Source organism: Schistocerca piceifrons, chromosome 2 (genome assembly GCF_021461385.2).
Source record: "Schistocerca piceifrons isolate TAMUIC-IGC-003096 chromosome 2, iqSchPice1.1, whole genome shotgun sequence".
Lineage (NCBI taxonomy): Eukaryota > Metazoa > Arthropoda > Insecta > Orthoptera > Acrididae > Schistocerca > Schistocerca piceifrons.
The window spans coordinates 753,725,800-753,739,773 of record NC_060139.1 but is presented as its reverse complement, the minus strand read 5'-3'; the positions used below and the strand labels follow the sequence as shown (position 1 = coordinate 753,739,773).

General features: G+C 40.9%; 1 protein-coding gene across 1 annotated transcript in view; it reads left to right on the top strand.

Moving 5' to 3' along the window:
* Positions 1-13,974, top strand: part of LOC124777530 (protein nessun dorma-like) — a 196,635-nt gene that overhangs the window by 149,684 nt on the left and 32,977 nt on the right. The window contains exons 5-6 of the mRNA XM_047252978.1: positions 10,164-10,322; positions 10,396-10,514. Of these exons, the coding sequence (XP_047108934.1) occupies positions 10,164-10,322; positions 10,396-10,514 (278 nt within the window). The remainder of the gene's footprint in view (positions 1-10,163; positions 10,323-10,395; positions 10,515-13,974) is intronic.

Below are 13,974 nucleotides of genomic sequence, written 5' to 3'. Positions count from 1 at the left end.
TTTTGAAAATAGCATTTAATATCCCCCTTCTTTCCTAATATTTGCAAATGTTTCCGGGCTTGTTTGTTAGATTGGCTGCCATCACATGTAAACACTACAATTTTACAATCTGCCTGCTCCAGTTGTATTACAACCTGAATTAAAATTTTTGGTAACAGTTCTCCAGGAGTTGCTTTGTTTCTGGCATAGACTGCAATTGGTTGTATTCAACTGTGTAGCTGAGGTGCATGAAAACAAGGGTAGGATCAGCTAAGACTCTATTTTGGTTGGCAGGCAGTGTATTGCCAAAGTCTACAAATCCATCTATGAATAAAGAGAAGCTGTTGATTTGAATATCCTCTCTCAGTAAGATCTCATCAAAGATAATTACAATTGTCTTTCTATTTTCATCAGTCTCTTCTCTAAAATTTTCTTTAATAGCATCTATGACTGTGTTGTTAATATCATCTGTGCATTTCAAACCTTTCAAGTCTCTCCACAAACGCACATCTGAAGAAAGAGGTAACAGATCATGTTTCAAGCAGTGCTTTAACCCTTAGGAGATTTTATATGTAATAAAAAAACTATCTAGAAGAAATTCACTATTGAATTTCATATTCCGTTTCTTTAGTCTACTTACTTCTGCCTGCAGCACAATTACTCTAGCCTTCTCTGATTTGAGTTTATTGTTTGCATTGAATATGGTTCAATTCTGAGCAGTTCTGCTTCCTTTCCATCAATAATGAATTTTTGTGTTTTAATATTAAATTTTCAGCAAAATGAGCATCACAAATATGAGTTTCTTATTAGCTCCTTGTCTTCTCCTGGGATTACTTTTTTTTCCATTTGTTAAAATTTTCTACATCTTTTGGGGGCTAGAAAATGCTTCTTACCTCTTTGCAATTTCTATAATCTTACTAACAACCAGGCACAAAACAGGAAGGTGTCATCTCTTCAGTTTAGGAGACTGCAGACCCAACTATTAGTTTCAATTGAATTATTTGCTTGGCAACCATGTATTTTGGTTTAATTTATAATCAAGAACCACCAATAATCTGTACTACTGCATAATTGCACATATATAACTAAAAATATTTGCAAATCAGCAACAAAGCACATGTTATATCATTTATAAACGTAGACAACATAGCGCGCAAAACAATCGCAGTGCTGTGCAGTGGGAGATTACCACACTAACCCTATTCAGCCCATGTTATTGGAGACAAGAGATCACACTTTCTACTTCTATACACTGTACGTTCAGTATCACATGCTAGTTCTATTTGATACAGATCTCACACATTCGAACAAAATTCTAGAATGTGTGTCATGAATGATTTGTAAATAACTCCTTTGTAGGCTGAATGCATTTCCCTAGTATTCCACCAATATTCCAAAAGTCTGCTACCTGCTTTACCACAAATTAGCCTACGTGATCATTCCCCTTCATGTCCCTACTAAGTGTTACATCCAAGTATTTGCACGAGTTTGCAGCTTCCAGTTGTGACTCACTAATATGGTATTCATGAGATGCTAAGATTTTACATTTTGTGAAATGCAGAATTTCACATTTTTGAGCATTTAAAGCAAGTTTCAAATCATTGCACCACTTTGAAATCTTATCAAGTATTGCCAAAGCTTTGTTCAGGCTGTTCTTCATTGTACCTAATTGCATCGTCTACAAAAAGTCTGAGCTTACTCTTAATATTATCCACAAGATCATATTGTACAACATGAGCAGCAAGGAAGCCAACACAAATCCATGTGGTACACCCCAAAGTTACTTCTACATCTGTCAATGACTCTCCATCCAAGATAACATGCCGTGCTCTCCCTACCAAGAAATTCCCAATCCAGTCTCACATTTCTTCTGATACCCTGTATGATCGTACTTTTGAGAATAACCACAGGAGTGGTACTGAGCAGAATCCTTTTTGGAAATTGAGAAAGTCTGCATCTACATTGACTGCCTTGGTCCATGGCTTACATTATGTCATGTGGAAAAGTGCTAGTTTGGTTTCATGTGATCTGTGTTTTTGAAATCCATGCTGGTTAATATGGAGGTCATTCTGTTCAAGATACCTCATTACGTTTGAGTTCAGAATATGTTCTAAGATTCTACAACAGATCGATATCAAAGATAGTGGACAGTAGTTTTTTTAATCACTTCTCACCCCTCCTATAAACAGGTGTGACCTGCACCTCCTTCCAGCTATTGGGTGCTGTTTTTTTTTGTTCAAGTGGTCTACAATAGATTATAGTTAACAGAGAGGCTAATTCAGCTGTGCATTGGGTGTAGACTTTGTAGTAGCCAAGTAATAAACAAGACGGATCCAAGTAACACAAATATTTCTTTATTCCTAAACCGTTGAACAGTAATTGAAATAAGCTTCTCGTGATTCCACACGTAACAAGACAAAAGAATCATACAGGAGGTGCAATATAAGTGATACACAGAACAACTGATGTGAGCAGTGCAGTCTAAAAGAACTTAGAGCGAGTCAGCACTGCTCCACGCTTATATAGGCACGAGTCACTGTTAGACAGCATGGCGGAGACCATGGCCTGTGCACGCTTCCCAAAGGCAGTCTCTAGTGGCCGGTCTACACTGATACAGTTGGCAGTTGATGTAAGTACATACGTGTGGCAATACTACACTTGGTGCACTCATACCCACACACACTAGTAACGGGATGCAGCACACCTCTCCCTCATGCAAAGAGGGAACCCAGATGATGAAGGAAACACCAGCGGTCCAACGAGAGACACATCCATCAGATCTATAATGGCAGCATGTGGTGCCAACAGCGGGGCAGGACGGTGTGCCGGACGGGCACAGGAGTATAGGGCTGTTACATGTGGAAACGTCGGCACACCCGAGGGCAGTGGACTTGCACAGTACCTGACGACAGCACTGGGGAGTAGGGTGCTATCACCATCTCTGCGTCGTCATCAGCAGGCAGGTCCCAGTACAGAGGAGATAGGGCTGGACCCACGACGACAATGGCTGAGGCGATGATAGTGGGGGGCTGGTGGAGCAGCCCGACCGAAACAGTAAGCTGCAGCAATGGACCCGAGGGTGGAGAGATGGACCGGCATCTAGCGCCGGAGAGCTGGAACTCCAGTACAATGCACATGGAGGAGGCAGTCAATGGGACTCCGTGGCAGGCAACGACGGGCTCGAAGCAGAGGGCAACGGGCAGGCTGCAGCAATGGGGGCCACATTCATGAACCTGTAGTTTGTGGCGGTGAGCACGGACACAACTGATGAAAGTGGCATGCCACCAGCCTGTTGGTCATACGGATATCACAAAGACGGCATCCCCGACGGTGGACAACAGTGGCCAGTATCCACTTGGGCCAGCGACCATACCCTCGTGCGCACACCAGTGATCGTGGCATGAAGTTGCCATATAAAATCGTTGCAGCAGATGCTGTGCACGCCGCGGTAGGTGGAGTAGCGTGCGTGGCTGCTGGCCGTGAAGCAACTCAGCCAGGCTCCACTCCCCCCATAGGCGTGAAGTGATAGGTGCTCAGAAAACGGTGAAGGGTGCCATCGGGCGAAGGATCCACAACAAACTTTTTCATTTGGGACGTACACACTAGCATTCTGCCTCACCATTTCATTGAGAGTGGAATGACAGAGCTGTAACATGGTGAATGCCATGGCGGAAACAAAACCAAAATGTGTGAGAAACTAAGTTATAAAGCAACTCCTTAATAGAGAAAACCCTCAAAAGCTTACAAATTGTGACATAAGCCAATGCTGATGCACACTGGAGAATGCAAGGAAAACGGGAAAATTCATCTACAACCAGGAGCCAATAGGAACTCAAGAAGGAACCTGCAAAGTCTACATGGATCCGTTCCTGTGGGTGGTGTTGAGTGCACCAGGGGGACAAAGGTGCCCTGGGAGCTGGCACACTTTTCACAAGCCGAGACAAAATAGACAATTTTGCTATAAGTTCCTGGCCGGAAAACATGTCTTGTAGCTAATAGATTAGTGTCTGAAACCTCCCAGTGACTGTGGAGGAGAAGATGTAGAACCTTGCACTCTAATGTGGTGGAGATGACTACTCTGAGAGAGAGGTCTTTCATGGACAACAGCAAAACACCTTCAGAAACAGAGAGGCAATACCATAAGGAAAAACAGTTGCTTAAGTGGTCCAAAGCCCACCCTGGTGGTTTATCTGGCCAGCTCTGTTGAGCAAACTGAACCGCATGGCAGAGGACCAGGTAGGCAACAACGGCAGGTGCTATGCACGAGTTCGTAATTGGGAAACCCTCGACCACGACCTGTGTTTCAATATCGAAATGGAAGCAGAGCAATTCTTCAGGATCAAAGTCAGGATCAGGACCCACAGGAAGGCGGAACAATGCATCCACATTGGTACATTTAGTCATAGGTTGAAAATGGATTTCGTCATTGTAGTAAGACAAGAACAGCACCCAACGTTGTAGGTGTGAGGGTTAAACAAAGAAACAAAGGGTTTATGGTCAGTAATAATGTGAAACTTGGAGCCATCTGGACAGCATTGAGTATGACAAGAGCCTCTTTTTCCATCGGAGAGTAAAGCTGCTAGGCTGGAGTGCATTATTTAGAGGCGTAAGCAACCGGTTGTCTAGATCTGTCAGTGTGCTAGGACTGCGCTGAGGCTGTACTTTGAGGTGTCAATTGCCTAAAACTATGTGCTGGTCCAGAGAGAATGTAGCTAAACAAGGGGCTGAGAGTAGGTTGAATTTTGATTTTTGAAAAACACATTTGCATTCCAGGCCACAGCAAAAAGGTACATTCTTGCATAACAAGGCATGCAATGGGTGGCCCTGTGTGGCCGCCCCAAGCAGGAATTTATATTAGGAGACTATATTCCCTAAGAAAGCCTGAAGCTCCTTCGTGAACGAGGAATGAGGCTTAGATGTCACAACAGATGTGGTCTGGCAGAAGGCAAACCCCATCCCACGAGTCCTTGAACCCTAGATAAACAGTAGAAGGTTGAAAAACTGAGATTTCGTGAGGTCACACCATAAGACAGAAAGATACACAGAAAAAGTGGACACATTTTTCAAGTGATCGGCCATGGAGGAAGTGATCGGCCATGGAGGAGCCTGTGACAACAATATCCTGCATGTAATGAAGGCAACATGGGACAGGCAATGTCAGCTGCTCTAAAAATCATTGGAAATAGCAGGAGTGCTAGCCACAGCAAAAGGAAGGCGCAAATATTGATAGAGACCGAAAGGAATTTTCAAAATCAGAACTCGCCAAGGCGCTTCATCCACAGGAAGCTGCAGATATTTGTCAGACAAATTAGATTTAGAAAAGTGCTGGCCACACAATATTTTCGCCAACGGTTCATCCTGGTGTGGGAAGGGATACATATCCACAATCGACCGTGTGTTAACAGTAGTAATGAAGTCGGTACAGAAGTGAAGTTTCCCTAATGGCTTCCAGACTAGAACCAGCAGAGATGATCATTCACTACCCATAATAGATTGCAATTGTGCTTTCACTTGATCTTTCAGGGCAACAGGAATAGGACGAGCACAACAAAAGTGAGGCTGAGCTGTGGATTTCAAAGAAATATGGACAGAAAATTCGTAACACACCCTATACCTTACAAAAACTCACACATGTCCCCAATTGAGAATACGGTACTCGATTAAACACAAAGTGAATTGCATTGGTGATAAAAAATCCGAATGCCTGAAATGCATCCATTCTGAACAAGCTCTCAACACTGGCATCAGCAGCCACAAAAAATATAATGGAACGAATCACTGACTTGTAAGAGGCAGATGCAGTAAATTGTCCCAACAGCGCAATGTTCTCTTTGTTATAACTGACCAGCTTCAGCATGACCGGTGTCAACAGCAGCGAGCCTAAACTCACATAGGTTTGAGAATTCAATAATGTCATTGCAGCACCTGTGTCGATCTGTAGTCTGAGCACTTTGCAAAAACTATTAACTCTATAAACAACTTGGGAGAAGTCACATGCGTTGGAGCCTTGCAGTTTACATACATGTGGATATCCTAGCAACTTTCGGTGAACGATACACCAGAGGCAGTGTGACTTTTCCTCTGGCAAGCATTGCAAGTAGCCCAGCGCTTAGGGCTTGGACTCGAAAACAGAGAACGCTGATGCTGCTACTGTGGTGGTCACAGCTGCTTGGGCTGGCCTTGGTCTGCTTGGCACTGGATCCACATGTTAATCACCACTACTACTGTTTCCTCATGCAAGCTATCTGTAGTCCTAGTTGGCATATCTTGTGACACTACTACCATATAGCACCACACTGCAGTTTGGTCACCATCTGACCGAGAAACTTCAAAAAACTGTGCCAGTTGCAAAACTTCTGTCAACAGCGGCCTCCATGGAGTAAAGACTTCTGGTGCACTTCCTTGTCCCTAGCTAAGCACTGTAGAGTTTGCATAAGGATTGTTATGGGCATCAGTAATGAATTGACATTAACGACTAAGGCCGTGGAGTTTGGCTGCCCAGGCCCTGTATGACTTGTTTGGTTTCTTGTGGCATCAGTAGAATTCAACTCGTGCTGCTATGGTGTGTGATCATTCACTATGGTAGTTGGACAATAATCTGCATGTGTGATCAAAAGTAAGAGCTGCCGGTTCTTGTAAAGGGGTAAGCTGACACAGTAGTTGTGATACAGCGTAGGTGGAACCCGTGTGAGGAATAAGGTTCTCGACAAATTCGAGTCTGTGACAATGAAAGCCAAAAAATGCTGCCTGAATCTTTTTTCCTAAGCTCCGAATCCTCAGCTGAATCATCTTATGAAGGAAAAGTGGATGGATAGGCCAATGGAACGTTATCCTGTCTGTTAGTGGAAGCCGACAAAGTGGTCACTGCCAAAATGATCTGTTCAATCAGGGCTGGTAGCACTGCATCCATATTGACTAAACCTGACGAAACTGCACTTAAAGACTGCACCTGCGGAAACCATTCCAAACTTGTAGTAACCAAGTAATAGAAGAAACCAACCCAAGTAACACAAATATGGTTTTATTCATAAACTTTCCAACAGTATTGGTAATAAGCCTCTTGTGACTCCACAGGTAACAAGACGAAAGTATCATACAGAATGTGCAACAGAAGCAATATACAGAACAACTGATGTGAGTGGTACAAACTAAAAGAACGTAGTGAGAATGAGCCAGAGGTGCTCTACGGCTATATAGGCTTGAGTCGCTGGTAGACGGTGCGGAGACCATGCTGTGTGCAAAATTCCTGCAGGCAGCCTCAAGTGGCTACCTCACACTGATATAGTTGGCGAGTGATTTAAGTACACATACACAGCTAAACACACACGCACTAGTAGCAGGGTAGAGCAGAATTTGGTAGGGATTCCACTGGGCCCTGAGGCTGCGTTCAGTTTTAACGATTTCGGCTGATTATGCATGCCATTGACACTAATACCTACTTCACTTATCTTTTCAGTGGTATGAAAATTAAATTGGGGCAGTACTCTTGAGTTTTTCGTTGTAAAGAAACATGTGGAAGAAGAGTTCCAACATTTCTGCTTTTGCTTTGCTAATCTCAATTTCATTTCCTGCCTCATACGTCAGTAACTGGACACTAACTTTGATGCCCCTAACAGCCTTTACATGTGACTAGAATTTACTTGGGTTTTGTGAAAGATCATTTGACATTATTTTGCTGTGATAATTATTGATGCCTTCACACATTGCTCTTGTGACTCCCAAATAAGTTTCATTCAGCATCTCTGTACCTATAGCCCTATGCTTTGTTTCATACCTAATTATGCAGTCTGTGTTTCTTTGGGAGTTTCTTTACAGTAGCATTATACCATGGAGGATCTCTCCCATTATAAATTTCTCCACCGAGTTCATAGTTGTCAGGTACATGGTCAAGCATTCTTTTAAACTTGATCCATGGTTCCTCAATATGCTTCGGTTCTCAACCAAAAGCTTCGGGTTCCTCATTGAGATGTTAGTTTGCTGAACATATAAATCTTTCTGTGTGTTTTTCATTGTTGCTATAACTGCCTTACGATCACTGATATCAGTTTCAATGTGGACTTCCTCGAAGATGTCAGATCTGGTTGTTGCCATTAGATCTAATATATATCCAGCATGATGGCATCCCCCTGTTGACTGACATGCTATTTCGAAAGTTTGGTTTCTTTTTGAACACATCTCCTATTGAAATGTTCTCCACTTTAAGTACAAAATTAAAAAATAAATACATACCTTTATCAATGCTGTTTTCTGTGAATAAGTGAACTATTTGAATGATAAACTATTTTTAGCATTAATTATCATGGCAGGGATGTTGCTCTTCTGAAAATAATCATTTATTAATAATATCAATTACTAATAATATCAATGTATTTTGAGTTTGCCTTTATGTATCTTAATGTTGCCAGTGACAGTAACCATTTACGTGGGACAAAGCTATCAGATCAGATTAAGACCCAAATTAACAGCAGTGTGTAACATGAATTGGTTTGCATGTAGAGATGGCAACTTCACTAAACATAAAACTTAGTTGTATAAAATCTGTATTGCAGAGCATGAAATTTTTCTTTGTAGCCATGCTCAGAAATTTCATGTTTTTAGGTAAACATGTAGTTTTTCTGTATCATGACATTTTATGTTAATATATGCGCTTCTGTGGCACTATGTATTGGAAATAACTATTATTATTTTCCCAAACTCCAATTTCCTAAGATGGAGATTTGCTGAGCAGTAATTATGTGTGTCCATAGATACGCAGTCCAGTCACATTAATGTGACCACATGTCAGTAGCCTGAGACATGCAGGAAGAAAGTCAGTGAGATTCTGGATGGTGTCAACAGGATGTGGAGCCATGCTGACTCCAGTACCATCGCCAGCTGCACTAGGTTTCTCAGTTGAGGATCCATGGCATGAACAGCCCGACTGAGGTGGTCGCACACATTTCTGACTGGGTTTTAATCCGGGGAGTTTCGTGGCCGGGGGATTATGCCAAACTTATCCTGGTGCTCTCCGAACCACACACAAACTGAGAGCTGTGTGACATATTGCATTATCTGCTGAAGATAAAACAAACTGCATGTAGGGCTGCACATGTTCTCTCACAATAGATGCATACTTGTGTTGATCCATTGTTCCTTCCAGAATGAAGAGATCACCCAGGGAATGCCACAAAACATTCCACAAGTCATAATGCTGCATTTTCTGGCCCGGACCCTTCCAACAATTGTTGCAGGGCCATACAGATCAATCAATGGCTATCTGTCTGATGGAACATAAACTGTGATTCATCAAAAAGAAAGCCATTTGCTGCCACTCATTGGACGTCCAGATGTGGTACTGATGTACAAATTCCAGCCTTTGTCACCAATGAACAGCAGTCACTGTGGGTGCATGAACCAGGTGCCTGCTGCAGAGACACCTACACAGCATTGTTTGCTGAACAGTCATTGAGGAGCCCTGCCAGTAGTCCCTTGGTTCATCTGGGCAATCAGTTGCTCAACAGTTGCCACTCTTTTTACCTGTACACATCTCTGCAGCCATTGTTCAGCCATGTCATCTATGGCCTGTGGTGCACCAGAGTTGCCTTGGCACCAGTTTTGGATAGCGTCATTTTTCTGTGCATGGTATATTTTAACTATAGTGGCACACGAACAATTATAGACTCAGCCATTTGGGAAATGATTCCACACTTGACCTGAAAGCCAATGATCATGCCCATTTGGGTGTCAGATACATTGCTCCACATTATGAGAACGACTGCACTGTTTTCTGCATCCTTCCGACACACTTCATACATAATCTTCACTGCAAGTGCTGCCACCTGCCTTATGTGTGTGTTTATTGCACATTGAAATCGAACATAGGGAGTCATCACATTAATGTGACTACCATGTATTTGAGTTAATAGATATGAAAAATGACACACTAGTATGTGTTTTTCATGATTTGAGAAGATTTGATTGTTCTAAACGACCAATTCAATTTGTATATTTTAAGATTTTGGTAGTTCATTTATAAAAGTACTATTAGAATCACTTTAAAGAACCATCAGCACATTTTCTTTGTTCATCATATGCTGTCTATTATTATTTAGTTGTCACCAGCAGTAGTAAGCACTAAGGGCTGTTTCCTGACCACCAACATAAATGTTTGTAAGAGTTCCTTACGTTATGTTTTAATCTTTCAGGAAACTGTTGACTCAAAAGCAGAAAACAGCCGTAGTGAATGAAGGAGCAAGTATCGGTGACAAAAGTACATGGATTGTATTCCAGGGCCAATCTGTTCAGGACATTAATGAACTGATAGTAAAAATCCTAAATTATTTCCCATCCACTACATATGTCAAGTATGTTCCATTCTCAGAGCTCTCTGTGACCTACTGTATAAATATCTCAATTTAATTAAACTTTTTTCTTCAGTTCTTGTTCAACAGTGCAGCGTGCATTGGAGAGTTCACCCAAAAATAAAGCAGTTGTACTTTTCCCAGGACTTCATAAAATGAGCAACTTCGATATTCAGTGTTGCTGCATCTTGAGAGGTGAGTATCTACGTTTTCTGTTTGAAGTTGAGGAATTTTTCCAAATGTGGCATGAATTCTCTTAGTTGAGAAGGGAGTAATGTTTCGCCTATGGTTATATCTACAAAAGAAAGCTCTGTAATTGTTATATTTTGTGAGCTAAATAACTGTGCAGTTCTAAAATTATTATTTGCCTTTCATTGTATTCTAACAAGCAGAATACCTCATCTCAAACAATTGAAACCAAATAAAAATGCTTTTAAAATATGGAGCTATTAGTCCTACCAACCACTATGGTGATTATTTTTAAAATTATACATTTGAGTGTAATCATTGTTTGATTGTTAATGAATTAAAGAGTACAGAAGCTCAAGTCACAGAAGGAACAATACCATGTAACAGCAGAGTCACAAATGAGTTGGTATTGGGGGAAAAGATAAACATTTGCTTGAAACCATATCTGTTAACACATGCAGCATTTAAAGTCATATTTCCTAAAATAGAAGTTGCTGCTATCAAATTCTGGTTGAGTTGGACTCGATTTATTCAATCGAGGTTTCATATTGTTCTTCCTTACCTTTGGTTTGCTAGGTCATTTATTCAAAGACAGTGATGAAAGACTTTGTCTCCTTCTTGCTTGATTATTGTTGTTAGGAAATGTAACACTGCAATTTCTACTTTTCTTGAATAATATATGAAAATCATATATATATATATATATAATGGAAGGAAACATTCCACGTGGGAAAAATTATTTATAAAAACAAAGATGAGGTGACTTACCGAACAAAAGCGCTGGCAGGTCGATAGACACACAAACAAACACAAACATACACACAAAATTCAAGCTTTCGCAACAAACTGTTGCATCATCAGGAAAGAGGGAAGGAGAGGGGAAGACGAAAGGAAGTGGGTTTTAAGGGAGAGGGTAAGGAGTCATTCCAATCCCGGGAGCGGAAAGACTTACCTTAGGGGGAAAAAAGGACAGGTATACACTAGCACACACGCACATATCCATCCACACATACAGACACAAGCAGACATATTTAAAGACAACATCTCTGCCCACCATGGATGCTTGGATATTTTCTTTAACGGAATCAAATCTCTTGCTTTCTGTATAATTTTCGTTCGGAAATCTTTCCAGTTGTTTGTTGGTTGTTTATCCCATGCTTCTGTAATTTCTGATTCCTTGATATTTTTCAAGTCAAATTTGGGAATTAGTGGTGATTTCCTTTGGCGTTTCCTTTTTGGAGTGAATTTAATTTTAACTCTGGTAAGGTAGTGGTCAGAATCTATATTTGCCCCTCTGCGGACTTGAACGTCGTGTATTTCTTTCTGGAAGTCATAGGAGATCGCAACATGGTCTATTTGAAATTCACCAAGCTGAAGGTTTGGTGATCTCCATGTTTTTTGTTTCTTGGGGTCTTTTCGAAGTGATGTTGTCACGATTTTTAGGTTGTTTTGCTGACATAACTCGATGAGTCTCATGCCGTTCTTGTTTGTGAATTTGTGTGCAGGGTAATTACCGACTGTTTTTTTATATTTCCTCTCTTTGCCAATTTGCGCGTTGAAATCCCCTAGAAGAATTTTTACATCCTCCTCTGGAATTTTGGACATTTCAGTTTCGAGTTTTTCCCAAAATTTTTCTGTCTTCTCCGGTTCTTTTTTGTTGGCAATGTTGGTAGGTGCATGAACATTAATAAATGTATATATTTTGTTGGTGTGCTTGATTCGCATGGTCATTAGTCTGTTACTGATTTGATTCATGTCTATAACAGAGTCAAGGGTGTCCTTATTTACAATAAAAGCCATGCCAAATATTGCAGCTCCTTTGCCAATTTTCTTGTCTGTTTTACTTTTAAAGATACGGTAATTGTTGTAGTCTATTGTTTCTGAATCAGTGAATCTGGTCTCTTGGAGAGCAAGGATTTGAATTTTCTGTTTGTTGAGTTCTGTTGTAAGATTATGAAGTTTGCCTGTCTGAATTAGTGTCTGAATGTTAAAAGTGCCAATAAATGTATGGGACTTTCGTGGACGTTTACTAGAGAACTCCGACTTTCTCTGTCGTACGAGCCCAAGCTCCCCAGAATCCGATAGCTTGGTTGTCGCCACAGGGCGAGTGGATTGGCCACCTGGGGTAATATTAATTTTACTTGTACGAATCATACTGCTTGTAATTAAGTTCCAGCTAATGCTGGGTAGTTAGAACCAGGGATTGTTAGTTCCTGGAGCTTGGTGTTCAGCCGCACCTCACATGGTGAACAGACGCTGGCCAGAGTACCGGTGGTTGCCACACAGACGTGTCTGGGCTTTTCAATATGCTTTATCTTGTTGATAATGCTTGCCTCTTCCGCCAGTTCCGCCGTACCGATGATCTTCATCTCCGTCTTCACTACCGTTGAGGTCTTCGCCGTATCCCTGGCAAGGGACCCTCACAAGGTACTATCACCCGGGCCAGGTGAACCAAGGTTTTTTTACGAGGTGTTACTCCTCCCCCTCCTCCTTTTACAACCGGGCTTGGGACCGGCTTAGGCGGAGTTTTTTTTTAATATATATATATATATATATATATATATATATATATAATAATTTTGTCCTTCAACATATACATCAAGCTTCTGACAAATGCCAGTTTTGAACACAACACCTGTACATAAAAATGTATCCCAAGAATGAATCAATCTGATTGGCATTTCATTAGTATCTCATTTGTTTGAGTCTTAATATAATTGTTGCCAGAGTTAAACAATGGAAAATCTAGGACGAAATAACTACGATGTTATGAAAAGATAGTGTGCTATTCACCACATAGGGGAGATGTTGAGTTACTGACAGGCACAACAAAAAAACTACTATACATTTAAGCTTTCAGCCAAAAGATTCTTCTAAAATTGAAACAAACAAACAAACACACACACACACACACACACACACACACACACACACACACACACACACACAAAGGCATTGTCTCCAGCTGCTGAGGCCAGACTGCACACAACAACTTAGTCACTCACTCTACAAACAATGATATCCTAAACAAAAAAATTGTGGTTTGTCTTGAATGTTTGTTGAATAATATCATCAGAATAAGATTACTTATACATTATTAGATGGCTTTTCATGAAGAGAACAGGCAAATTTGGAATCCTTTTTAACTAGAGTAAATTATTAAGTGGCTTTTCAAGGAAAGACAAATTTCTTAGAATCTCTTTATAATTATTACACTAAGCTAAAAATTTAGGATTTGAACCAGAAATTTATCTCGGGTATGACTTGAGTCCATAACAGCCTGCATGCACACATAAATTAAACTATATTGATAAAAGAACACACAATACATACTGGCCCTTGTGATTTACAGTGCTAAAGAAAACCATACATCTCCTGGAGTTGACAATATCAAGCACTAAGTCAGTGTGGTATAATATTATGCAGTTTTAGCAGTAGCATTTACAATGCTCACACACGACTCTTC